The 27,275-nt window shown below is 37.1% G+C and overlaps 1 protein-coding gene across 2 annotated transcripts in view; it reads right to left on the reverse strand.

Annotated features, from left to right (window-relative positions):
- The window catches only part of LOC6048201 (orexin receptor type 2), a 227,297-nt gene that overhangs the window by 26,819 nt on the left and 173,203 nt on the right, over positions 1-27,275 (reverse strand). For both annotated transcript variants that reach the window (XM_038253430.1, XM_038253431.1), the window contains exons 7-8: positions 15,986-16,133; positions 7,181-7,319 (exon numbers count right to left, since the gene is read on the reverse strand). In XM_038253430.1, coding sequence (XP_038109358.1) covers positions 7,181-7,319; positions 15,986-16,133 — 287 coding nt within the window. The remainder of the gene's footprint in view (positions 1-7,180; positions 7,320-15,985; positions 16,134-27,275) is intronic.

A 27,275-nucleotide genomic window follows, 5' to 3' on the forward strand; every position in this document is an offset into this window, starting at 1 on the left:
TACATTCATTCATCGCCGGCGTTCCAGTGAATGAGAGAAAGCAAAGCTAGAATCACATTGACAGCCTCCCCCTGTTTTCCAGCAGCAACCAGACCAGCACAAAAAAGCTCCAGGCAGTTCCGAAAGCTTGCTTTAACGGTAGCCATTATTGTTATTACTGTCCTATTGAGATGTGGGTGTGTGTTTTTGTGTGTGGGCGTGGGAGGTGGGGAGAGAGCGAGGTGTCGGACACGACGATGATGATGACGGTTGTTGTTGTTGGCAAAGGATTCATTGTGTTGTGTGTTATTGTTTCAGCTTTAGCGTAGAGTACGAGAATCTACTCTCACCGGGTTTTGGATGGGGGCGGGAAAGCGTGGGAGTTTCTCCATCACACCCGCCGTTAAAGAGCCAGCACGTGGCCAATGAGGTGGAAAACGAGTTAGAGGGAGGCGGTGGAGGTGTGTGAAACGAGGTGATGATGAAAGTTGCTTCTCCTGATAGGTATGAACAGAAGATGAAGACCATTATTGAGAGGGCAATGGATGGATGATTTTGGGGATGGGAGGGGTTGGTCCTGCCTGACTGGGGAGGTAAACGGCTGAAAATCATGCTAGAACGACGCAGCAGCATTCGAAAGGATGCCAAACGATTGTTGTGATGATGATGCTACTAAATTCGACTATCATTATACCGACTGTTGGGCAGCATATTGTGCTCAATTGGTGCTTACGAGGGTGGCAATTATACAGATTGAGAGACTTCAATTGTGCTGTTTTGGTTGCTTGCGTGCAGTAGTTTGATTTTATTGACCTTTGAAATGGACCTAAAAATACTCTTTGTTGTCGATCGCGATACATATTTGGGCTAGGCAAAACTATCATTTTATAATCAGTTTACGCAACATTGTGAATGAATTGAAGGGTGAAATTTTTAAAATTATTTTAAAGTCAAGAAATATTTTATTCTCATTGAATAATGAATACAAGTAAAAGGAACAACTATGTTATCCACCAAGAAGTGTGCACTCTTTTTTAAAAGCAACTTCCTGAAAGCACCTTCCTGTAGACGCAACATAAACCCACACCACACGGCATGGGGCACTTTCCGCAGAAATGCTAACTTTATTGCGCAAATAAATGCATGTATTGCCTTTTTGCCTCGTAACTCGTGCCCCCAAGAAGTCGCAGCCGTGGATGCTGGGACGTATTTCCGCCTGAACCGCCACCGTTGGCTAGCGCGCTTTGCTAAAGGTTGCGCCAGAGTCTTCTGGACCAATGGAGGGGGGTGTCTGCGTGGGCGTCGGATCGGAATAATAAATTTAACACTCCGTTTTTAATTTAATATTTTATTGCTTTTTAGCTGTGGCGTTGGCGGCGGCGGCGGCGACGGAACGGTCCAATTGAAACTTATTACCGGTACTTTGTGGAGTGCCACGCCGAGTTTGTAATTAAAACAGATGTTAGGTTGGAAAGGAACGAGGATTTTGAAAGGAAAATGCATCTAATTTGAACTTTGTCGTTGGAAGAAAGTATTGGACTTTATGAGTTTTGATTACAACAACGCTAATTTCACTTTAATTTCAGTGGAATAAATAAACTCACAAATTTAAAGATGTAAATTTATACATTTTTAGCCAATACAGTGCCATCACGTTTTTGTCTGCCTCTGATTTAGTAACACAAGATTTTGGCAACAACCAAATTACAGTTTAGACTCGATTATCCAAAGTTTTGCTTATTCGAAGTTCGATTATCCGAAGGTTTGTATAGGACTTTTGATAATCGATTCACGAACAAAAAAAAAGTTTACTTCTAACAACAAATTCGAGTTTTATGATGACGTTTTTATGAGTTTTATGCCTATCCAATTAAAAAAAATATTTTTTTCAATATTTCATCATCACCGCCATTTTGGTCGCCAACTTGAATCAAACAATTCTAAATCACTTTAGAGTAGTTTAGGGGTCAAACTTCAGCTGAAAAATATATATTTTCGTAAATCGATTATTCAAAGTGAAATTTTGGCAAGGCCTTCGGATATTCGAGTCTGAACTGTAATTTGATATTGTTGATCTCCATAAGCTTGCGTATGATATATTAAGTTCATTGCAAATACTTTTCAATGCTTATGCCCCCCTAGAAAAAAAAAATCGAGGGACTAACAACAGGGGGCATTAACTGTATTAATAATGATATTGAGCATATTTGGGTTCGTTTAAAAATATTAGGATCATTATAAAAATCCGATGTATTTACAGCACCTCAAAAACTTTTTTTCGCAAAAATAACCTTTTTCGTCAATTTTTAGTTATTTTGAAAATTAATGATGAAAACAATCAAACAGGTGTATTATGCAATTTTAAACACTTTTTCCATAAAAATATTGAAAATATGGCTAGTAATTTTTTTTTGCCCCTGATTATTTTCTCCCAAAACTTAATGCATTTGAATGCAGAAATATCTTGGGGCCATTGTATAGTGACATTTAAAATTATCCGCTCAACTTCAAAATTTATCATATCTCCAAAATAAAACACACGTTATATTTTCTCTTGAAATGTGAAAAATCAAATCTTTTTATGTGCAATATAGAATATTCCTGATTCATTGAAGTTAAATTACAACGAAAAATAGGTGATATTTGATCACATATTTTTTTGACCATCCCAAACTGAACTTTTTTTTTTACTGTGTAGTTAATTTTATTTTACTGTAATTTGTTTGTTTATCTGTCGCGATATCCTGTTGGTGTATACACTTCGCATCAGGTCAAGATGTAATATGAACATGATTTTGTTTTATTACTGTGTACATGAATGTGACACCACCAATGTTTACATCTCTGCACAGAAAAAAATAATGTAAATTTGGAAGCTGTAATTTTTGAAGGTTGAATATTACCTCTTTTATGATGTAATTTTACCTCAATTCAGACTGAAAAAGGGACATTACACCAGAAAAGTGGTAAAATTACACATTTCCAGAGGTGAAATTACACCTTTTTTCTGACATAAAAGATGTACCCCTTCCCAGATGTAATATTACCATGATTTTTTTTCTGTGTGCTTAGTTTTCAATATGTCGTAACAGCCATCGCGTTATCCGACACTTATTTGAATATTTTCTCTGAAACAAATCATTTTTTATTGTTTCTCTGTAAAGAGCAAATTTTGTTTTTTTTTTAAATTTTTTTAAAACAATAATTTTTTTTATTTTTCATGAAAAAATTCATAAAATAAATTTAAAGGACGGTTTAAATGTTGAAAACAGCAAACTTTGATTCAATTAAAGATCAATCTTTATGCTAAAAGTTCACTACACAATGGATGAATATTACATCTTTTTTATGTCATTAACCTAAACTTACTAACATAACATAAAAAAAATGTTTGTAAAATCGCGATAACATATCAAAATTTGATAATTGAATTTGAAACTTTGATGAACACAGTTACATTCTAAAAAATAATCCTTCTAAGTAATAGAAACGGGAAAATCTTAATTGAAAAAAAAAAAATTCCTGGTGAATAACGTAAAATTGTACTATTTTTTTAGATGAGCAACTCTCTACGAAATCGGCCGATTTCGACCATTTTTATTTTTTGTATTTTTTTATTTGACTCAAACTTTGTGGGGGCCTTCCCTATGACCAAATAAGCTATTTTGCGTCATTGGTTCACCCTTACAAATACAATGTTGGCTGCTGTCCATACAAAAATGGTATGTGAATATTCAAACAGCTGTAACTTTTGAGTGAATTTTCTGATCAATATAACTTTCGGGTCTACTAGGGTGACCCACTTAGTTAATAAATGCTACAAGGCAAGGGGATCGAGACATAAAACTCAATGGGGTGAGTGGGTGGTCCAAATAACTCCCTTTTGAACCTCAGGGTCGGCATAAATTATGCTCACGAGGCAGGAAAACACTGATGTTCGCTTTGAGATAAACTCCTCGGTTTTCTCGTCAAGTCGTCACTTTATTGGCCACGGCTTCCTCCTAAACCTGACCTTTCCTTCCGTCCTAACCCACTTCCTTAATGTCTATCTCCTACCTTAACACTCTTTCTTCCTTGTCCGTGGGCGGACCTGCTGATCGGGGCCCCTCAGCTACTGCTGCCGCTGCTGCTGGATCTGCTGACGCGATCGCTGTCTCCGACCTCGGCCTGCTCGCGCTGCACGCTGGCCTGGGGTGGCTTGTCGTGGCCGTCGGCGTTCCGACGCACGGGTTGATGCTGCTGCAGCCTTCGCTTGACCCTCGTTTGCCTGCCCTCTGCGCGTCCTCGAGTGTGTTGACGGACTCGAGCTTCAGCTGTCCCCGAAGGTACCGCTGGTCTTGCCCGGTTTCCGGCGCAGGGTTGGTTGATGTAGGGCAGGTCTTCGGGTGTGGCTCGTGGTTCCCGGATGGAGGACTCACACGACTCAGCTTTGAGCGGCTGGTCGCTGGTCGACACCGATTGTGCACGGTGGACGGGTTGGGGATACCACTGGCGAGCCACGGGTTGTTCCGGAAGATCCGAGTCGCGGATTCCGGCTTTTGTAGCTAAAACTACGGGGTCCTGTGATGAGATGGGGGAACAAGATGGCGGTTACACTGGGCGTTGGTTTCAGGGCACGGATCAGGGTTGTTGACGGGTTCGCGGGTTTACCTGGATGTCCTGGGGTGTCTTGCACGGTCCTTCCGTGTCCTCCGTGAAGTCCTTCTCCTTGGTGAGTCGCGGCACTTCACTTAATCACGCCGCGGAGCTTTAAGCGTAGCTCGGACGGCTTCCTTCGCGATCTGTACGACGCGTACACTTTCCGATACACCGGGCAAATGGCCGATCTACGGCAGGACATGGAACCGCGAACCTCTGATCCGGCGAAGTCCCATATTTCGCCCCATCATCATCATCATCCTTTTCGCCACCGCTACCATCCTTGCGATGTTCTTCGGCCCTCTGGTGGTGGCTAGCGGCGTTACTCCATCTCATTGGCGATCTCATACGGGGTGGTCGCGCTCGCTCTCCGTGGGTGACACAAACCGAATCGTCTCACTCTCAACGAACACACTCGCTAACCTGCCCCTGTGTCACTGGAATTCACTCACTACACACCCACTGGTTACATCAATTTGGTGTCTTCGGCAACTTCGATTTTTTTCCAAAAATCACTATTTTTCAAAAAATTATAACTCGGCGGCAGATTTTTTGACCATGTTTCTCTATGGCTCAAAAGTTGCGGATTTTTGTCCCCTAAAACATATAAAAAAATCCCGAAAATCAAAAAAAAATAAATACTTTGGGAAATTGAGTTTTAGTAAAAAAAAGTTGATTAAAAGCTGTACATATTTTTTCTCAAAAGTCCTCAACAATACCTACAACTTTGCCGAAGACACCAAATTGATCAGAAAATTCTCTCAAAAGTTACATCTGTTTGAATATTTACATACCATTTTTGTATGGACAGCAGCCAAAATTGTATGGAGACTTGTAAGGGTGAACCTATGACACAAAATAGATTATTTGGTCATAGGGAAGGCCCTCACAAAGTTTGAGCCAAATCAAAAAATACAAATAAAACCCATTTCCGGTTTTGGTAGAGAATTGCTCAGATGCAAAATACGTTGTTTCGGAATTATTTTTTTAAGGTTGGCAGCCCTGCCATCGAGAGCAGAGGCTTGCGGTGTGCGGTCCACGGAATTTGAATTGTTTAGTCGGTAGTTTTTATAGTAAATCGCGTGAAAAGTAGTGAAAAGATTATACAATGTGTAGATTTCATGTGGAAAGTGAAGATTTCCTGCAGTTTTGGGAATTTGGACAGTTTTTTTTGAAAGTGGCATCAAGCAGCGCTCAAGTCATTTCATCTGATACTGGAGAAGGTATAAGGCTTTCTAGTCAGAAATTTACCAACACATTCAAAGTATGTTTACATGACAGCTGGACGTTTGTTTGCATCAGGTTTCCTATCTCTTTCTAGCAAAAAATTTTTGTCAGGCGACTTCTAGCTGGGTTTTTTGACTGACTGCCCGATATGTCAGCCAACATACTTCGCAGGGCTGTGACAGCTACAGCTCGATCTTTGTTTGCATCAGGACACTGTGACGAGGAGTTCGTCATTTTTGAGTTTAATTATATTTTTTTCACTGGGCCTAGAAAGCCTTATTGCAGATGGAGAAAAAGTACTTGGAAGATCAGCAAAGCTTGGTGGGCGGTCGACGATCGGTTAAGGTTGGTTGGAGAACGTGGATATCGTGCTGAAGCAGCAGCTGACCAAGAATTGCCAGCATATCTGTACGCCAGGATGTGAGTTGTGTCGGCAAGAATAAGATCAAGCTGCTCGTGATAGAGGCTCGTGAGCGCAGCTGGAATTCCAGATGCGTACGACCAAAATAGGGGACAACTCCCGGGTGCTTAGGACTACCAGAAACCAGAAACTTGGTGAGATCTATCCAAACTGAAATTTTCACATTTTGCCTACTTTTCAACAATTATTGAATACGCGTTGAGCTTTGTTTTGCCTGATGGAATTGGAAGTTTAAAGATAGGTCGAGGACCCGTCTGGTTCTTGTACTATGTATAGGCGTTGACAGGCAATGCCCAATCACTTCGCAATTGGGCCGCTAGGATCTCTGCTGTGTGATTTATCGAAAAAAGTTAACATTTCTGTTTACACCATCAATTTAGTTTGAAATGCAAGTTAATCTGCAAACGTGTCCACCTGTCGTTGCAATAAAATCGCCCCACGTCAACAGGAAATCACAACCTGTGAGTATCGGTAACTCAATTCCATGCTCTTTGGCATCATTGTGTTCCACATCCCACGCATTCCGGTGCCAAATCAAAACAATTTATGTTACAAATCGCTTTAGAAGAAAACTTCTGACAAAACAAGCTGCTGGACTAGCTGGGGGGGGGATTGTGGCCATACATTGACTCTTCCGAGGAACTTCCCTTCAGCGGTGACTGCAATATATTTTCTTTTCGAACTTGCGACAAAGCAATATCAGTTGACAGCAGACAGTTGGTCAAAAAATGAAAAAAAAAGACACATCGTCTCGAATTCAATGCTTAAAATAGAAAGTTGAAATACAAAGAAAAAAGCACGCCACAAAAAGCTTCTTCCCACAAAGCGAACGGAACAGTTGTGGCCTTAAAAAAACGCAGAAAAGTAAAAAGTTGGGGAAAATTCAAGTACACCACAGTGCAATCAGCCACTTACGAGTACAGGAACACGAATTTGACAATGTAGAACGTTTTCTCCTTCTCGTTGTCCCAGGTGGCCACACACTGGGTGAACAGCTTGATGTCGAAGCGCAGCTTTTTCCGCCGGGTCGTCAGCACCAGAAACTCGGGCAGGTCTGTGTGTGTTGGAAAAAAGTAAGGAAAAATTGAAAGGATTAGTCTAGGAAAATGAAAAGAGAAAACACGCTTCAGGTTTCATTAAAAGTGACTCGTGTATGATGTGATACGTTTTTGGAAATGGAGGTATTAAAACATTTTTGTTTTAGTGGATTTCAACATTTGTTGAAGTTTATGTAGCTGTTAAGTATATGTTTCTGTTTCGCTCCTAATTGTAGTTTTGTATTTTTTTTGTATTGTTTTACTTTTGATTGAGATTTTGATTTACTTAAAATGGTAAAGAAGCATTAAAACATTAAAACATATGAAAAAAATAATGTTTGCTTATCCAAGTTATCTCAAATTTAAGCCGCTTTACTAAAGTAGATCAATCACCCCACAAAAAGTGCAACCTAAAAGCTTTTCTTTACAGGTCTTCACTCTCGCACAACCTTTTTTCCAGCATCACAAATCCCTCCTTTCCTACATCGTCAAAGCTCCCGATTTCGGCTGACGTTGGACGGAACAGGATATCCACTGGATTTAGTTTCGTTCGAAAACGCTCAGCTCCTCCCAGCTCATCTCGCCAGAAAAAAAGGCAACATCCTCAACTTTTCAGTTTGTTTTATTTCCACTCCAAAGTTATCGAAAAGCTGTGTAATGGAGCAAATCAGTATCCCGTTGGAGATCCAGAGACCACCAGAACTAGGGCCAACCGATACCGACACCACCACAGCTGGTGCTGGCAACACTGTTTTTGTTCCTCAAAATGCAAGGGACGCCCGCAAAAGCCAGAAATTGGAAAACTTTGCGTCCCCCACCGGAGTGGGTCGTGTTGCTGACGGCAACATATTTGTTCTGGTTTTTGGTGATATTAATGCACTGTTCATGGTTGCCAGATAGAACTTTATTTTTCACTTTGGAGGTGATGGCAAATTGATCTGTTGACTGTTGTTTGCAGATTTTTTTTTGGTGTTGATTCAACACGATGGTTTTACAATCTCTATCGAGCTGATAAAAAGCGCCAGGTTCGAAAAACACCAAAATTAATTTGCATAAATTTGCATCTGTACAGCAGCGCCGACATCACACACCATATGGGACATGTCAAGGCGGCAGCATATCGGTTGTGTTTGGACGGGTGGAGATTTTTGGAGACGATTATTCGCTTTGTCCTGTGGTGAGGGCTGGTGAAAAATTCCAACATTTTGAGTAAAAAAAAAACCACGTTGAAATTAAAATACATCAGCTGGAAAATTGGGAACAAAGGCGAGTTCGCGGGTACGTTACCTTTGAAGGGTACATTTTGATTGAATTAATAAAATTGTTCCGGAATACTGGCACATTTTATCGGCGGCTTTTGGACGAATAAACAACATCAATGGAGTAATTTACTAAGATGTCAGTACATATATATTTTTTAAATTTGTTAAAACCGTGCAAATGTGTTTGAATACCAAGTGGTTTCGATTCATTGTAGTATCTCATATAAAAATCGTGAAGAATTTTTATCTTTAAATCTCATTTAAAAGTTGAAAATCCATTAAGCTTGTAAAAAGATATTCCAGATTTTGGTGTTGATGTATTGATGTAAGTGTGATATCAATCCAAAATTCAAATTTGGCTACGAAATCAAGGAAATTCATAATGCAAAATTTGACAATGTTGTCGTTGTCTTAAAAAACTTTTTTGCAACGAAATATTTCGACTCACCCCGCACCAATGTCGGGAAAAAGCATTGATTCTATAGTTCCAAATATCTTAAGTTTGGTCTACTTTTTTTTAATTTGAGGAAACTCTCATATGGTTTCTGGTTGTAGCAAAAAAAATTTTTTTTTCTGCCAAAAATAACAGAATGAAAAATTAATACCTTTCAACACCAGTGCCTAAAAGTTCTACTTTTCAGCACTATTATCAAACAGTAACATTTTTTTTGTTTTGAACGGTGAATTTATTTAACACATCGATGTGTGATATAAAATTACATTCAAAATGCTTTTTTTGAATTGCAAGAAATGTTGTTTACAATTCATTGCAAAACTTTATTTTTTCAGCACTCGTCGTAATTATTCAACTCGGTAAACAAATTTCGTTGGATGAATGTACGACTCGTGCTTTTGAATGGGCTTCACTAGTTTTTGAAAATACTTTATTAAACAGAAACGTTGTCACACGACAACATTTTCGCTGATTTACATATCGTCCATATTAAAATCAACGTATTAAATTGACCTCAATCAAATCAAATACTCTACGACGTTTAAAGCTTTTACTTAAAATATATTTAGAGTTTTTTTATTAGGTCCTATAAACATATTAAACATAATATTTCTGTATATATTTTTCTGATGATGTAGCAAGTTTAAACGTAAAAAAACTTTAAACTTAAACCTAAAAAAAACTAAAAATGAAGATTTTTTCAAACTAATTTGATTTTTATAATTTGCAACATGGATAAAGATTTGTTATGCATTGGATTTTTTTAATTAATATATTTTGTTTACAAGATACCTAATTTTTACATAATTAGCAATACAAAACTTTGTTAAGATTTGTACTTCATTACAGTTTTCTGTCATAAGTGTTGAAATTTTCAAAGAATACAGTTTTTTTTTAAATAGAAAAATTGTAAATCATATATTTTGTGGAAAATAACTCAGACCTTCCATCACAAAAAAGATGAAATTGTCAAATTGAATAATTAAAATGGATCTCAACATATTTTGACAACTTTATTTTCTATGTTTTCCTTATATTTTTTTCATAATGCTGGAAATATGAATAGAAATATAAGACGGGTAGTTTAAAAAATGTGTACCGATTTTTCTGTAGTTTTTAATAAGACATAGGATATAAAATTGATCAAAAATGCGTTCTTAAGATACATTTTATTTTTATTTTTATAGAACTATCAAAATGTTATCAATGATGTCAATTATCTTTATTTGTGAGTTTTGTTGTTTTAAGTTTCTCATTCCATGCAATGTTCACTTTTTCTTTTAAAATATGGAATTAATGTTTAAAGTGCAAGATTTTTACTTTTCTTGTTTTTTTTGAAAACTTAAAGAGCAACCCGAAACAATTATAAAAATACTTTAAAAAAACAGAAAAAGAATAAATGTAAGGACTTATTTGTCCTCCAATAAACTGTTCAACGCTTCCGCTTAAATTTCCCCAAGCTCAAATCCATTGTGCCTAACTTTTGCGATCCGATATTAAGCCACAATAAATCTGCAGGAAAGTGGAACATCGCACAAACTTTCCCATCGCAGTTTTTTTGTGTGTTCACTTTCAAAATAGAAATTGTTTGGTCGAGCTTCCAACCAACCAACACCATCCACGTGCGCATCCCAACCACGCGGGTGTATGTCTTTATTTTATTTGAATTTAAACTTTCCCGGCGGAGCGCTTTCCTCCGTGTTGACGGGCAAAGTAGAATCCACGAGCGTTTCGTGATGGGAATATCATTCCCTGGTCTTATCCTTTTGCTTGCTGACCCTATTTTTGCCTTTTTTTGCTGTCTAGGGCACTGTAAATCGTACAAATCTCCGATTGTTAGGATTTATCCGAGTTTGTGTTTGTATGTGTGTTATTCTGGGAAAACAAGAATATTTCTGGTGTGTGTTACTCACAAAGCTGCTTATTCTATCAAAGCAATAGCACTACACGAGCACTCGCTTACAGCCCCATTTTCAACGTTTTTTCCGATTGCAGTTGCAGTTTCAGATCAGGAAATTCTTTTGAAGCAATTTCAGGGCGATACTTTGTAGAGTATCGGGTTTTGTTTCATTGACCCTTAAATGACCTAATTTTTCTTATTTAGGGATTACATGATTTATGCTGCACTGCTGTCAAAAAGAAATATTCAATTTTTTTTCAATTTTTAAGCCAGTTTTACTGACTCGAGCATTTTAGCACTTAACCCATCACTAGTGGCCAGTTGTGACCAGCTGTGCGAAACAGCTTCAAAGTGAAAGCATAAGATGCAGACCCCATAAATAACAATCTTTGCAGCTAAAAGCATTTTGGATTTAAAGATTATAAAGTGAACGACCGAAAATTCACTCATTTAAAATTTGGGAAAGTTTAGTTAAAACAAAAAAAGTTTGTTTTAAGTGATATCATCCAAAAATATTTTTAATTTTAAAACCAACAATAAGTAACCCACCACGAGCTGTCGAATCCAAAAGGGTCCTCCACCGCACTGCTTGCTTAAAATCGCAATTTTATTAGTTTTTCTCGCATCAAGCAGTAAAGTGGTCGTTCGTAGTGCTTCTACAGTGCACTGCAAAATAAGAGAGCGAGTTTTTTTTTTCTTTTTCAAGGAGAAGCCATTATCGAAATCTGCAAAAGATACTCTCGTTAGAGCGGTGCTGCGCCAACTGCAACGAGCCATTTGGAGGGCGATAAATTTTAGTTGGATTTCGCTAATGGACATACATAGTGTGACAATTGAAAGAAGGGGGGGGGGGGGGGGGGGGGATAATTGGTTAATTGAATTTTGGTGGTGATTGGTACGGAGATAGGAGGTTTTAATTGTTTTTCGACAGGACGAAATTGATGATAAGAAAACTTCTTGATTTCTGATGGGAAAGTTTTTCACAGGTATCTAGGGTTAAAAAGTTTGCTTGTTTGTTTCCAAAACTAGTTACACAGAAAAAAAAAGTTGAATTTTGGAATGTTTCAAATTTGGTAGGATGAATAATACCTATTTTTTGAGTAATATTAATAAAAAAATGTGTAAAAATGAGAATCTGAAAACCCCTAAAATAAGGCATAACATATACTCAGTAAAAAGAGTAAACTAAAAGTCAAGATGCATGAATTCAACTCATCAATGTTAAAAAAGAGCTTGTTTGACACCAAAACTAAGAAAGAAGAAAACAGTTAAATTCAAGAGTTGAATGTTGACATAAACCTTGAAAAAATAATAAAAACAAAATGCATCTGACTTAATTACGCAAAATAACCTTAATCATAAGCCTTATCTTATCATCTAGGATTTTTTTGCTCTTGGTTAGGAAATATTTTAAAAACCTACAGAAATGGTTTAGCTGTGCCATTCCATGCAGCAAAAAAATAAGTCGAATATATTTTGGTGCACCTTTTACAAATAAATAATAATAGTAGATTTAAGATAATACTGAATAACACGAGTTTTGCAACGTTCTTTTTTTTGCGATTTCAAAATACATTTTTGGATTGGATTTTTCATCGAAACTGCAGTTTCCTCGCTTTTAAAAAAAACATCTGAGACAAACTTTAACAAAAACAGATTTTTTTGAAAAAAATATCAAAAATAATATTTTTACCCAAAACCCTGGAAATCACAAAAAAACCCTTAAACCTAAAGATGGGGATGGATTCAGCAGGCGAATTTACATTTAAAACGATCTATCAGATTGACGAGACAGCCTTATTTTAAATTCTGTAAAACTTGAATAAGAACAAACTAAAACATTTTTTTAAAATAGGCTATACATTAGGGTGGTCCAAATCCGGACTTTTTTGGGGCTACCCCCTGAAATCAAAGATTGACCCATCACTAGGATAAATTCCAAATTTGAGCTCATTCTGACCATGGGAACCCCTCCCTACAATCGCTTAAAGTTTGTATGGGAAAAATCGTCAAAATGTATGGAGAAAAGCATCTGTTTTTCTTTTTTACCTGTGGAAGGCACCATAATTATCCGATTCTTACCATTTCTCAAATGTAGAACCTTCATTAAATTTAGAAAAACTTTCCCGAAGACATCATATTCTTAGGATTTTTTCCCGCGAAGTTATTAGCGCCCAAAACTGACCATTTTTGCGCGGCCAGCTGTAAGGGGCTACCTAACAACGATGTTTATTTCCAAATCGTACACGCACGTGCTATCTCTCAGGTTCAAACTCTCTCACGAGCTTGCTCGCCTGCCTGCCTGCCTGCTACCTACAAGCGCGCGCTGTTTCTCTGCTTGGACTTTTGTCGTCGTCGTCGTTTTCGTTTGCTATCCGCTGCGCTGCGTTTCTGGCATTTTTATTATAATTTTCAACTTAAACAGCAGGTTTGTTTTGAGATATATTTAGCATATAAATTCTTAAATTATGTCAAAAATAAAAAAAAAACTGCGCTGAAAAAAATTGTTTAAAGAAAAGACAGCTTAGGCTCAATTAAAAAATGACAGCAAATGTCATGAGAACAGGGTTTGTTTGTTTTTCCAAACATTACACGCAGTTTTTCGTATTTGCTAAAGAAACATGATAATGATTCAATTATTTAAAAAAAATCTCCATATTATACAAATGTTGTTCCTTTAGGTAGTTAGCTTTAACAAAAATATACTTTAGTACAAATCAGAACAAATCAAGGCAATTTTACAATTATTGTTGCAAATTTTCATTGATACTCTCTAAAATTATTTTTTTATTCTTTCTGGAAATTTCTTTCTGTGTTCCTAGACCACCTGCAACAAATATTGCAACTGTTTATCATTTTTTGTAAATTTACCTGCAAATTTTTCGATTCAGGATCTGATCTCTTTCTGCACAATCGTTAACTACCTTCAGATCTTGCAGTTGCGGCCTTCCATTAAGATACTCATTTGGATTCAGTTTTAAAAAAAATCTAAAGAAAATTCCTTCCTTTTTTATCTAAAAAAAAAAACTACATGGTATTTCTTGTAACAAAAGCAGATAAATTAAGATCCAAAACGTTTGCAATTAGGTTTGGATCAGAACAGATGACGATTCATGGATGAACTAATTCATCAAATTTGTAGTCTCTCTCACACGCTCTTATAATATGATATCTATTGTTGTGTTTTTTTCGTTTTGTTGATCACATATTACAATAAATTTTATATCTCAGAACAAACCTGGTATTTTAGTTCAAAATTAAATTCAGCGTAGCGAATAGCAAACGAAAACGACGACGACGACAAAAGTCCAAGCAGAGAAACAGCGCGCGCTTGTTGGTAGGGCGGGCAGGCAGGCAGGCAGGCGAGCAAGCTCGTGAGAGAGTTTGAACCTGAGAGAGAGCACGTGCGTGTACGAATTGGAAATAAACATCGTTGTTAGGTAGCCCCTTACAGCTGGCCGCGCAAAAATGGTCAGTTTTGGGCTCTAATAACTTCGCGGGAAAAAATCCTAAAAATATGGAGTCTTCGGGAAAGTTGTTCTAAAATCAATGAAGGTTCTACATTTGAGAAATGGTAAGAATCGGATAATTATGGCGCCTTTCACAGGTAAAAAAGTAAAACAGGTGCTTTTATCCATACATTTTGACGATTTTTCCCATACAAACTTTAAGCGATTGGAGGGAGGGGTTCCCATGGTCAGAATGAGCTCAAATTTGGAGTTTAGCCTAGTGATGGGTCAATCTTTGATTTCAGGGGGTAGCCCCAAAAAAGTCCGGATTTGGACCACCCTACTATACATGTTCGTAGAAGCAATCAATTTCATGCAATTCTGGACCTGGATTTGGATTAAGCAGGCAAATTTTTACAAGGAACACATATAGTCGTTTCAGAGACAGGAAACATGTGATATTTTGTTAAATAGAAGGTATTACAAAATTTTGAGATTCATTTGATTTAGATCAAAAACTCCTTCAGCGGCTTCATGAAAGGCAACCACCGGCACATCGTCGTTGTCGTGCTATCTTATCTTGTGCTTCACATTTGACCGTTACAGACCCCCAAAATTCGATTTCCATCCTGAGATATCTAATAAAAATCGAAAAAAAAATCCGTGCATTATTGTCACTCTTCACATGAAAGAAGTTTGAATCTTATTGGACTGTCTTCACACACCCTGAACATTGCTGCAAGTGCGTCAACTGGCCAATGGGAATATGGTCAGAATCAGTTTGACACACGTACATGTACTGCAAACATTTTTAATTATAACTCGGGATTCCAACAACCAAATTCAGCCAAACTTCGTTACATTGCTCAGAATGGTCAGCTAAACAAAATGAGTTTTATGTTGTGTGTCGTGCTCTAGTTTTTGGTTATTCAAGGTCTAAAATTGAGATGCATTTTTCTCGTTCAAAAGTGACGTACTACAAGATAGCCCGATAATGTCGACTTGCTGATTCATTTTGGTGCTCTGCATTTAAGAGCATTTTAGAGTGATGATCAATTTTCATTGAAATTGATCAACGGCTTCACCTTAAACTCAATAGTATATTTAAGTAAATGTATATTGCATTCCACTCTGTTAACCACTCCAAATATCCCTGTTTTTCCCTGGAATCCACCACATTACAAAGTTTGTATCAACGTTTGCCTGCCCACATGTTGAAGTTACACTGTCGCTTGGACGTCTGCTGCTGCCGGTATCATTGTATTACGAGGCTCGAAAATCTATGAAATTGGTGGAACCAAATGGAATGTATGGAATGAATGGAATGGAATGTGTGGCTGGCTTGTCGGCTTTCGAATTTAACTCGTCCACTAGCTGATTTTTCATTTCATAGTGGGAGAAAGTGATCGGATTTGGTTAAAAATAATTTAAATTTATTTAGATTTTAGTCTATTTATGAAAAATCACAATAAAAAAAATAATATATTTTTGGACTCTGTAAATAAGATTAAACAATTACGCCCCCTTCAAAAGTCAACCCACAATGTGTCACGGTCTTTCTATAGTGTGTGCCTCGGTTAACAGCCAGTATCGAGGGACGACGACGGCCAACACTCACCCGAAAGGAAGCCAATCAGCCAGATAACGGCGATGGACCGCCAGGCACGTTCCGGCCGGGGTTTGTAGCGCAGCGGGAAGCAGATCGCGTACCAGCGGTCAATCGAGATGAACGTCAACGTGAGCACCGACACCGTCACCGAAACCGTCTGGAATTGAAAGAGAGAGAGTGGATGGCTGAGTGTGATTGTGTGGGCAAATCGAAACTGACAAAAGGGGGTTTGTTGTTGAGCTTTTCTTTTGTTCTGTTGGGTTTTTCCGGAAAATTGTAATGGAAATTGGGATTTTGTAATAATTTGTGATACAATAAAGCAAACAGACCTTCATTAAGCCTTTTTTAAACATTATGCAGCTATTGCCTAAAGAATTAATGGCACATTCTAATTCCGCCAAAACCTTGATAATTACATAGAGCGTCCAATTTCCCAGGGTTACAAATTTCCCGGGAAACGGGAAATTCTCAGCCAATTTCCCGGGAAATCCCGGGAATTCCCGGGAAATTTAAAATTTATTGAAAATTGTTATGATCTTGGTTTTAATTAATCTTATGCAACAAAATTGTATTTTTTGATGATAAATTTTTAAATTTCCTCTGTGACCAGTTTATTGAAATGAGAAAAAAAACATGCAGAAATAATGTTTTTCATGACAAATACTGGTTTCAGCTCTTGAACAAATGGTTAAGCTTTTTAGTGTTTGTTTTACTCCAAACAACCCAATGTTTTCATATATTTGAATATATTTTTGCATTTTTTGAGAACAAACAATAGAAAGTAATTTTTCAATGTTTTTTATTTGTATTACAGTAGTTGTTCGGTAACTGGGCGTTGTTTAACTGGGCGCTCGATAACTGGGCCGTAGCCCAGTTAAAAAGCAGATAGACGTCAAAAAACCAAAACAAACCAAAATGACCGAGGGGTTAATGGATGCAAAAATTATATTCAATAAATAAAAAAAAAATTCAAACTTTTGTTTAATTTCAAGTTACAATGAAAGAAATATGAAAAGTAAGCTTTGTAAATAAATTTGAGTAACTTTTATTTTTATATTTAATCTGGAAAACATTATGCATCGGTGGTCCCCTCGTTATTTTTTGTTCAGCCCAGTTAACAAGCAACATTCGGTGGCTGGGCTACGTTCTCAGCCCAGTTACCTAACAACTACTGTATTATGCAATATGATTTAAATTATACGATAAATTAACATCATTTGACAAAAAGTCTTCTATTTTTTCACATTTAACCCTCTAACACCTGTAGTTGCACCAGTGCTCCACAATTCTTTTACTTCAAATTGTAATTTCTTTAGTACTTGTTATTCAACCAATTGAAATAATTCTTTTTGCACAAATTGTTTTGATGAAATAACATCAATCTGCTAAAAGTTACCTAATTGTAATAATTTAATACTCATTAAGCAAGATCTATTCCCAGTTGCTTTAAAAAATAATATTAATAATAATATTATCAGAAATAATTCTGATAAAATTCTGATTATCTGATTAATTATATATAAACCAAACAATACATTGAATAGAGTTATCTAAGCCCGAGCTCACGTACACTAGCACACCATTTGTTTTGCTGGTCGGTACAAAATTTAACCTCAATCTTTTTCGTGTACGTACACGCAATACATGCGCACGTAGATAACTCTATTGAACAAAATCATGTTGAGTTTGTTAATTTATTATTTTTTCAGAGCATTTTCAAAAAATAGTTCCAAAAATTTAAAAAAAATGTGTACTTCCGATTGAATTTCGGGAATTCCCGGGAAATTTACAAATTTCCCGGGAAACGGGAAATATTTTTTTTTTCGGGAAATCCCGGGAATTCCCGGGAATTTTTTTCCCGGGACGGGAAATTGGACGCTCTATAATTACAGTATAATTCATAATAAAAATCGTTATCTCATTGATTTCTTTTTTTTTTTTTAGAATTCGGGTCATCATATTTTCAATAAATCTCACTTGGTAAGAAAAATTCAGTAGAGAAGAATTAAATTTGAAGTATATTTTTATCTATAATATGAGCAGAATTAATGTAAATTATATTCCCTTTGTCTATGAAATTTGGATTGGAAAAGAAACAGAGGTAAATGGACACGTGCCGTGTGGCTTGTGGTCGCCCTCCACGCGGCTTTCCGTGGCTAGAAGACGAGCCTCGCATCCATCACACGGAACACCCGAGGTCCATGAATTACCCGTGATGACAGGCCTCGTAACCCTTGTCAAACACGACGCCCGACGGCGGTACGAGATCCTGGAGGGGCTTGTTCTGAAGAAGAGCAGGCCCCCTCCACTAGTTCCGTACTCAATCAACAGGACCTGCGAGTAGCTCCGGGAACGGCACGCCGGGGAATTCCTCAAAGATTGTGATATCTACGCGAGCTGATTGAAAACCAGTGCGACAAGAATACTTAAACGATGGACGGTAGAGAACGTGGCTCGTTACGGTTCTGTCGGAGTAGTTGGTTGAGCTAGCATTTAGATAAGAAAACGCTGGGAATTTTAAAGCTATTATAATTTTATTTTAAACCGTTGCAGGTCATCCATATTATCACACAATGTAACTGCGCAACACTCGAAGAGCAAACAAGTACTCATTATACTTCATTCATTTGTGCAAATTTCCCAACGGATTAGCTGCTGAATATTACAAACTGGATTTTGCAACAATATTTGTATAGCCACCTATAGTCTACTCCAGTTTTCCCCAAGCGCAGCTCACACACACAAGTGGATTTCAACCTGATGTCGTAGTGCAGAACCCCAAGTGCCTGTGGTCAGTGAGAGCCAGCTATCATTTTGAGGTTAGGAAATTAAATCTGGCCCCCGACGAATGGTGTCGGGCGGTCTTGCTCACGTACTACCACCTCGAACCAGCTTGATTCTGGTGCATATTTGAAGAGAACGCTTGTTAGTTGAGCGGTCGGAAGAGCACCTCTCCCGGCTGCAGAAATTACCGATGTTGGCACAAGAATGTTTAACCAGACGACGAACCATCACCGTGCGTCATTGTCGTCTGGACGACGAGACTCCGAGGATCGTACAGCTGGACGTCATCGTACAGTGTTGGGAACTTCTGTTAGGCAGACCGTGAACAACACCGTTGATTTCGGCTTGAAGAACTGCCCGGCAAAGTTTGCCACAGTTTTGTGCAAGCAAGTTTGGTGGGAAAATTGGATTATAGCCTCCAGTGGATCGTGATTTGCAGTTGCGATAGCACGTGTAGACTGCATTTTCAGAGCCCGAACCCCCCTCATCTGAAATTCTGAAATCACGACAATCTTGTACACATGAACACGCAAATGAAGACTTCCATCATTGTCATGATTTTTCGTTCAAAGATATAAATTTTGCGTCACTTTCAATATTTTGACAAAATTTCTTCAACAAGTTGTTTAGAATAGTGACCTACACATGCTGATTCATTTTGGTAACGATTATCCCATTCCTTGTAAAGTTATGGAAATCGTCATTAATAAATGATTGCCAACTAGGACGTCAATGACTGTACCACAAAATTATATAAGTTTTTAAGCACATTTGATTTAGATAGAAAATTCCTTCAGTGGCTTCAAGAAGGCAACAACCGGAACATGCTGATTCATTTTGGTGCAGAAATTCGTTAAAATGAATTTAATACAGAATATTTTATAGTGATGATTAATTTTCTTCGAAAATGATCAACGGCTTCACCTTAAACGCTCTGTGACCACACATTTGGGCGCAGATGATGATGATGGCATTGGGGAAGTTCATGTTAGCGTTGACTTCAGTAACCAACATCAAACTTGTGATGGGGTTTTATTTGTTTCCCTTGGCCAATCATGGTTAAGAAAATATCAACATAAAATTAGCATAAGCAATTTATTGTAATTATTATTTATTTTCCTGCTTTCAAATAAAATCACTCGAAAAATGAACTATTAATTTAGACCTCCTTTAGACCACCTTCACGTATAGCTACCGATTCAAAAATGAATTCCTTTTTGAAAAACCAAATTTCAATCCTAAAAATGTTTTTTTATTAAGTTTGAAAGAACTTAAACGAGGTCTTAAACCACTTAAAAAAATTAAACGGAAAGAAACAATATTGATTTTCAATCATCTCAAAGGTTTAAAAAGTTTGAAAATGTTTTTATTCGAGAGATTGGAAAATTTAAATTTTGTGTGAAAAGTTCAGTCAAATTTTTTAGACATCCTAAGCAATACAACAAATCGAAATGAAAATACGTTCAGTTGACCCAATCTCACTCACAATTTCAGGGCCAAATACAAAAAAATATTTGGAATATTGATTTAGTTTTAATTGTTTTCTCTCATGTATTGATGATTTAACAGGCTTGCCCTGCCCATGAAATATTCATCAAATAAATTAATTGTCTAAATTTTACGATTGTTTAACAAAAACCACCTCTGTGGTTGGTGCCTTCCTCACTCTTTACAAACAGCTAGTGACATGATGGGACTCATAAATTTGAACACAAATTTCATCAATTTTTTAAGATCCGGAATAAAAAAAGTTCACAAATATCACACTTGCCAGATCATCAATGTTTTGGACAAATTGGAAAGGTCTTTCGATTACCTAAGCAACGATGGGTCGGTTGAAAGATCCGGACATAGTTTACATACATTTTAGTGAGAACCGGATATTTGTGAAAACACATTTTTATACATAACTTTTTTTAAAACTACTTATCGAAACTTCAAACAATTCAATATCGACGTATGAGACCCTAAACCGAGTCTAATGCAACCGGTTTGACCTAAATTGGTTCAGCCAGTGCTGAGAAAACTGAGTAAGAATTTTGGCCACACACATACACAATAGGGTGTTTCTATTACGGGCTTTTATCGGTAGTTTTCGGTGAAATTAAACTCACAAATTAGAAGAAAGTAATGAAACTGATAGGTGGATAGATGACTAGTGTCTTAGAAGAAGATTGAAAAGGACCGATAAAAGCCCGTAATATCAACAATTTAAGGTGATTAAAACAAAGTTGGGTAAATAAACAATCAGTCCCAATACTGAGCAAAGAACATGTCGGCTAAGAAAAGTAAAAATTAAGAATAGTTCTATTTCGGTAACAACCGGGTAACGTAGTACGGCCTGTGTTATATGGAAGGGCGAAATAATAGTAGTTCCCAATACATAGAGAAACCCGAAACACCTGGTTGTAAATCATGTATCGAGAGAATCAAAATTACGTGCCGAAAGCGTATCTAGGCGGTGTGTGATCATTTCTTTTGACCGTCCTGGAGTCATTTGGATGACACACAGGGATGATTTGTCTGTGTACACTTACTGAGGTTGCGACTCAGTACTTGTACACAGCCAAATTAGAAGGTCAAAAGACTTGATCACACACGTACGCTTTCTCATATGGCCCTTTCGCTGACTTAGTTTCCGTCCTTTTCAATCTTCTTCTAAGACACTAGTCATCTATCCACCTATCAGTTTCATTACTTTCTTCTAATTTGTGAGTTTAATTTCACCGAAAACTACCGATAAAAGCCCGTAATATCAACAATTTAAGGTGATTAAAACAAAGTTGGGTAAATAAACAATCAGTCCCAATACTGAGCAAAGAACATGTCGGCTAAGAAAAGTAAAAATTAAGAATAGTTCTATTTCGGTAACAACCGGGTAACGTAGTACGGCCTGTGTTATATGGAAGGGCGAAATAATAGTAGTTCCCAATACATAGAGAAACCCGAAACACCTGGTTGTAAATCATGTATCGAGAGAATCAAAATTACGTGCCGAAAGCGTATCTAGGCGGTGTGTGATCATTTCTTTTGACCGTCCTGGAGTCATTTGGATGACACACAGGGATGATTTGTCTGTGTACACTTACTGAGGTTGCGACTCAGTACTTGTACACAGCCAAATTAGAAGGTTAAAAGACTTGATCACACACGTACGCTTTCTCATATGGCCCTTTCGCTGACTTAGTTTCCGTCCTTTTCAATCTTCTTCTAAGACACTAGTCATCTATCCACCTATCAGTTTCATTACTTTCTTCTAATTTGTGAGTTTAATTTCACCGAAAACTACCGATAAAAGCCCGTAATATCAACAATTTAAGGTGATTAAAACAAAGTTGGGTAAATAAACAATCAGTCCCAATACTGAGCAATAGGGTGTTTCAGCTAAACAAAAAAGTTCTCAGAATCAGGCAAACCGAGGTTCCCCTAGTAGAGGATACCCAAAGGGACTCTCATGCCAAATATCAGCCCATTTGGTTGAGAATTGGCCTGTCCCCAGCGGTTCAAAGTTTACATGGAAATTACTATAGGATTTTTGTGCTTTTCGTTCAATCGTTCCTACAGGTCTGGGGACAACATGGATTCACTCGGAATAAAGACAGGTGTGTAGGGGATGGTCCAATGAACAAATTCCAGAAGGAATTAGGGTTGTCCATTCTGTCCCCAAGGTGCGCATTGGATCGACGTCCGGTGTCTCCAAAATCAACTATTCACCCTTCAAATGTACGCATTGTCCTTAGTATGCTATGACGGCTAGGAGAAAATTACGACGCCCCATGTCAGACGGTGAACACGTGAGAGAGCATCTACTCGAGTTTTGGCTCAGAAAGATTCTTTAAAGTACTAAAATTATAATTATTGTTGTTCCTGGAAGAATTTCAACTATTCTAAATAACGTAAAATGATGATTTTGTGTTAATAATGCAATCGATGCCTCTCCACGTGTTCACCGCCTCATATGGGGCGTCGTGGTTTCCACCTAGCCGTCATAGCATACTAAGGAAATGCGATGCTTTTGAAGGATGAATCGTTGGTTTTGGAGACACCGGACGTCGATCCAATGCGCACCTTGGGGACAGAATGGACAAGATTAATTCCTTCTGGAATGAGTTCATTGGACCATCACCTACACACCTGTCTTTATTCCGAGTGAATCCATGTTGTCCCCAGACCTGTAGGAACGATTGAACGAAAAGCACAAAAATCCTATAGTAATTTCCATGTAAACTTTGAACCGCTGGGGACAGGCCAATTCTCAACCAAATGGGCTGATATTTGGCATGAGAGTCCCTATGGGTATCCTCTACTAGGGGAACCTCGGTTTGCCTGATTCTGAGAACTTTTTTGTTTGGCTGAAACACCCTAAATACACATAGACATTTGTTCAGTTATCGATTCTGAGTCGATATGTATACATGAAGGTGGGTCTACGACGTTTCTGAAAGAAGTTCATTTTCCGAGCAGGATTATAACCTTACCTTAGGTGAGGAAGGCAAAACTCAATTAGGAACATATACTTGATTTTTATTTTTTTGGTTTTGTAATAAAATGTTGCTATTTCCACTTTGTTTTTGGATTTTGTCTTTTTATTTTTTGTACTTTCTTGTTTTGAAGTTCGAACATTCTTTATGTTTAAATTGAATTCTTATCATTTCTTTATTGATATTTTCATATAATGATATAACTGAAAAATGTCACAAGCAAACATGAATTTCCCATTTCGTAAAAATGTAAATTATATGGAAAAACAGGATTGTTGTCTAAAAATGTATAAAAAGACACTACTTTTAAAATGCTTACAGTTTTACAGCATTTACTTCGAATTGAAGTTTTTCTGTTTTGGGGAACTTGAATCAAATTGATATTTTAATAAATGATTTAGCTAAAATTATGTTATTTTTTTAGAACAACTTTTGCTGCATTTTTTTAATTGTCAAAATGTATATGAGTCAAGACATCAGGGAGCAAAAAACATATTTTTCATAAACATCAATAGTAAACAAATTTCGAAAAATCGAAGAATAACGACTTGGAAAGGTATAAATTATATATTTTTCTACACTTTTTAAAATTTTATAAAAAAATTGAATAAAGGTGCACAACAAAACGCAAAAAAAGTTTTTTGTAGAGAAGATTTTTATCAAAATAATGTTTCAATAAATTTTATCATGCCTGTTTGTTTTATTATATACTGGTGTATTGAGGAACTTGAACATAAAAACTACTTGCAACTATCAATGAAATTTGTATTTTTAAGGTAAGTATTTAATTGCAATCGACAAAAACAAATGGGTAATTCTCCGCCAACTCACAAAGCAGTTGCCCCGACCCCACTTCGATTTGCGTGAAACTTTGTCCTAAGGGGTAACTTTTGTCCCTGATCACGAATCCGAGGTCCGTTTTTTGATATCTCGTGGCGGAGGGGCGGTACGACCCCTTCCATTTTTGAACATGCGAAAAAAGAGGTTTTTTTCAATAATTTGCAGCCTGAAACGGTGATGAGATAGAAATTTTTTGATATATAATCATAAAAGGTTTGCTTATAAACGTCACGAGTTATCGCGATTTTACGAAAAAAAGTTTTGAAAAAGTAACTTTTTGCGTTTCTCTTTGTTTCGTCGTCCGTGTCTGTCGCGGGTGACCATGAACGGCCATGATCGATGACGACCAACTTTTTCAAAACTTTTTTTCGTAAAATCGCGATAACTCGTGATGTTTACTAGCAAACCCCTTATATTTATGTATCAAAATTTTTGTAATTGTCTGCTCTACAATTTTCTAGAATATTGTTACACTCTAAAAAATAACCCTGCAAAGTTAGAAAAAACACGATATTTTAAAATTAAAAATTTTGTTCTAAATGATCGGGGCAACTTTTCCCGATTTCGTGTGAGTTGGTAGAGAATTACCCAAATACAATTTAAATTATAATCAAAACAAAATTCAAATAAATCAAATAAAAACTTTTTTCAAAGTTATATTTGTTATATGAATCTTATTTGGAACACTAGTTTATTAACTTGTTTACTTGAAAAGTGCCTGATAAAAATAATTTAATGATTTTTTTTTACTTTATCAACTATCATCAAACTTAGGCCCGTCACTGCTTCAGAAAAATCAGATCTGGCCCGCATGGCCAAAAGGTTGGGCACCCCTGAATTTAAAGGATTCTAATGACCCATTACATTATTTTTGTTCAAGAGAGATTTTTCCATTAAACATTTTACCATCAAAATATATTTGATGGTATGTTTTGATGTTTACCATTAGATTTATTAAAATATCAAGTCCAAAAATGTATGTTTTTTTAAGCTATAGGCTTGATCAACTAATCTTTAACAACCTAACCCACCACATGTTGCCACACCACTAACCTAATCAGACAGCTAAAGGACAGATTTCGGTCGGCAAACGGGGCTCCGTGATGTGAAAACGCAATGTGAGTAAAATTTATTCAATTTCCTTATTCCTGTACGCCCGCTACCTACTCTACCAGTTTCCTCATCAGGAGTACTGTGGTCTCTGACTCAGCTGGTTCCGTTGAGATTCCCAATGGAGACGACACACATCCAAGCTGAGTTTGGAGGAATTTGCTCTATCGCATTTCTCACGTATGGGAATAGTTCCCAAGCACATTCGCTCATTGAATAAGCGATAGATTTCCGCATATATGTTGTAACGAAGGGGAAAACGTTGATCGAGGGAAAAATTGCCAAAAGTTTTATTCGGTTTGAGGCAAAGGAGGAAAGAAAATTGAAAACGAACACTTGTAGCACAACTGACTGAAATTACAGAATGTGCCCTTAGGGGAGGTTGAAAAAGTATTTTGTCGTCTGGAAGATCCAGCACTACTTTGAATAGTTTGGAAAAGTTCAAAGTTTTCGTTTTTTTCGTAGATTTATTTCATAGTTTTTGAGACGCGCTGAAATTGATTTAATTTCTGGAAAATGTATCTTAATCAAATAAAAACTAAATCATCTGAAAAAATTTTATTACTCTTCATGAAACTACTTGACATAATCTGCTGTTAATTGTTGATTTGCTTCTGCGTCCAACAGCATTTCATTGCAGTGTTCCCAAACTGACTAGACAGTTTATCCCCCATTTGATAGTCGATGTCCTTGGAGCACGTCTCATTAATTATAAATTGCAATTTACTTCCTCTCTGGAGGGCATCTGGATCCTGTTATTCCGCTTTTCTTCAACAGGGAAAATCCAACCTCGGAGACAGTATCTTTGCAGCTTTGCACAAAAGCTTGTGTTGATTGTGCGGAAACTTATCAATCATTCATTAGAGATTTTACAATGTCACGAGGAAGCTCCAAAGCCATCGGGTCCTGTTGATAGAGTGAAATTGAAATGTCTTGTCGAGCAGGATCAACATTGTGGAAGTGGTTTGCAGTGGACTTGAAGTTTCTACCAACTTTACCATATTGCTGCAGGGAATCCCGGCAACAGAGGGCACAACAGCCGGAACCCATTTGCCAAATATGATTAGGGAGATTAGGAGGGATGACCTACTCTCTCTGCACTTACGATGGACCCAGAACGGTTCGATGAAACTTGTTGGAACTTGAGCTTCTTGGAACAGACCGAAGCTTTTGGGTGGGAGGGCGATATCGAGAGTGGCCTTTCAATTATGCTAATCTTATGGAATTTGTGGAGAGTTTCGTAAATCTCTGAATGTTGGTGCAAAGCCGTTATAAGCTAGATATAGTTGCTGGTTTATGAGTCAATGAGCTGATGGTTGATTGGTTTATTTTAAGGGTATAGAATAGTGATCAATAAAAAATAGTTGAAGCTTTCTGCGATGATTGCCATTTTTAATATATTTGAACTCATTTGAACTATCCCAATCCCAAAGATGTATTATTGTGAAAAAAAAATCGTTGAAATTGATTTTTTTAGCTTTTAGCTCTAACATTTTATAATAATATGCTGTATGTAATGTATTTTATGTGTCTAAAATTTTCCCTCCAATTCAATTTCAAACACAAAATTTACAAATAAATTCATACCATATTTCCCATTTCATTCAGTAGATCTCGTTTGCCGGCTAGAAGACAAATAAATGCATGACGACAAAAACACGTCCCTACTGGCCAGCATCTATAAATAATTCACCATAACTCTCTCCAACTGGATTTATTTGTTTGAGACAGACTCGAACGACAAAGTTTATCCGATTGTTTTTATCCTACCACTTGAAGGGGGGGGGGATGAGGGATGTCCTTTGGACCTTTGGCCCTTTGGTCTGCTCAGCTCGACCTCAAACGAAACTCAAGGAAAGTCATTGGCCTAATGCTTAATTAATATACTCCGAAGGAATCTCCCATATGGAACGAACTCCACATGGGGTCGATTTATTGGCCCACTCATGAACTTCTTCGAAATATTGTCTCTCGATATCTTCGCTATCATTTTTTTTTGCTTCTTCAAGGTTGGGGAATGAGATTCCCAATACGATTTAATCGATATTATGCCAATTTGGCCAGTCAAATCTCGCCTGGCCTCG

Source organism: Culex quinquefasciatus, chromosome 2 (genome assembly GCF_015732765.1).
Source record: "Culex quinquefasciatus strain JHB chromosome 2, VPISU_Cqui_1.0_pri_paternal, whole genome shotgun sequence".
Taxonomy (NCBI): Eukaryota; Metazoa; Arthropoda; class Insecta; order Diptera; family Culicidae; genus Culex; species Culex quinquefasciatus.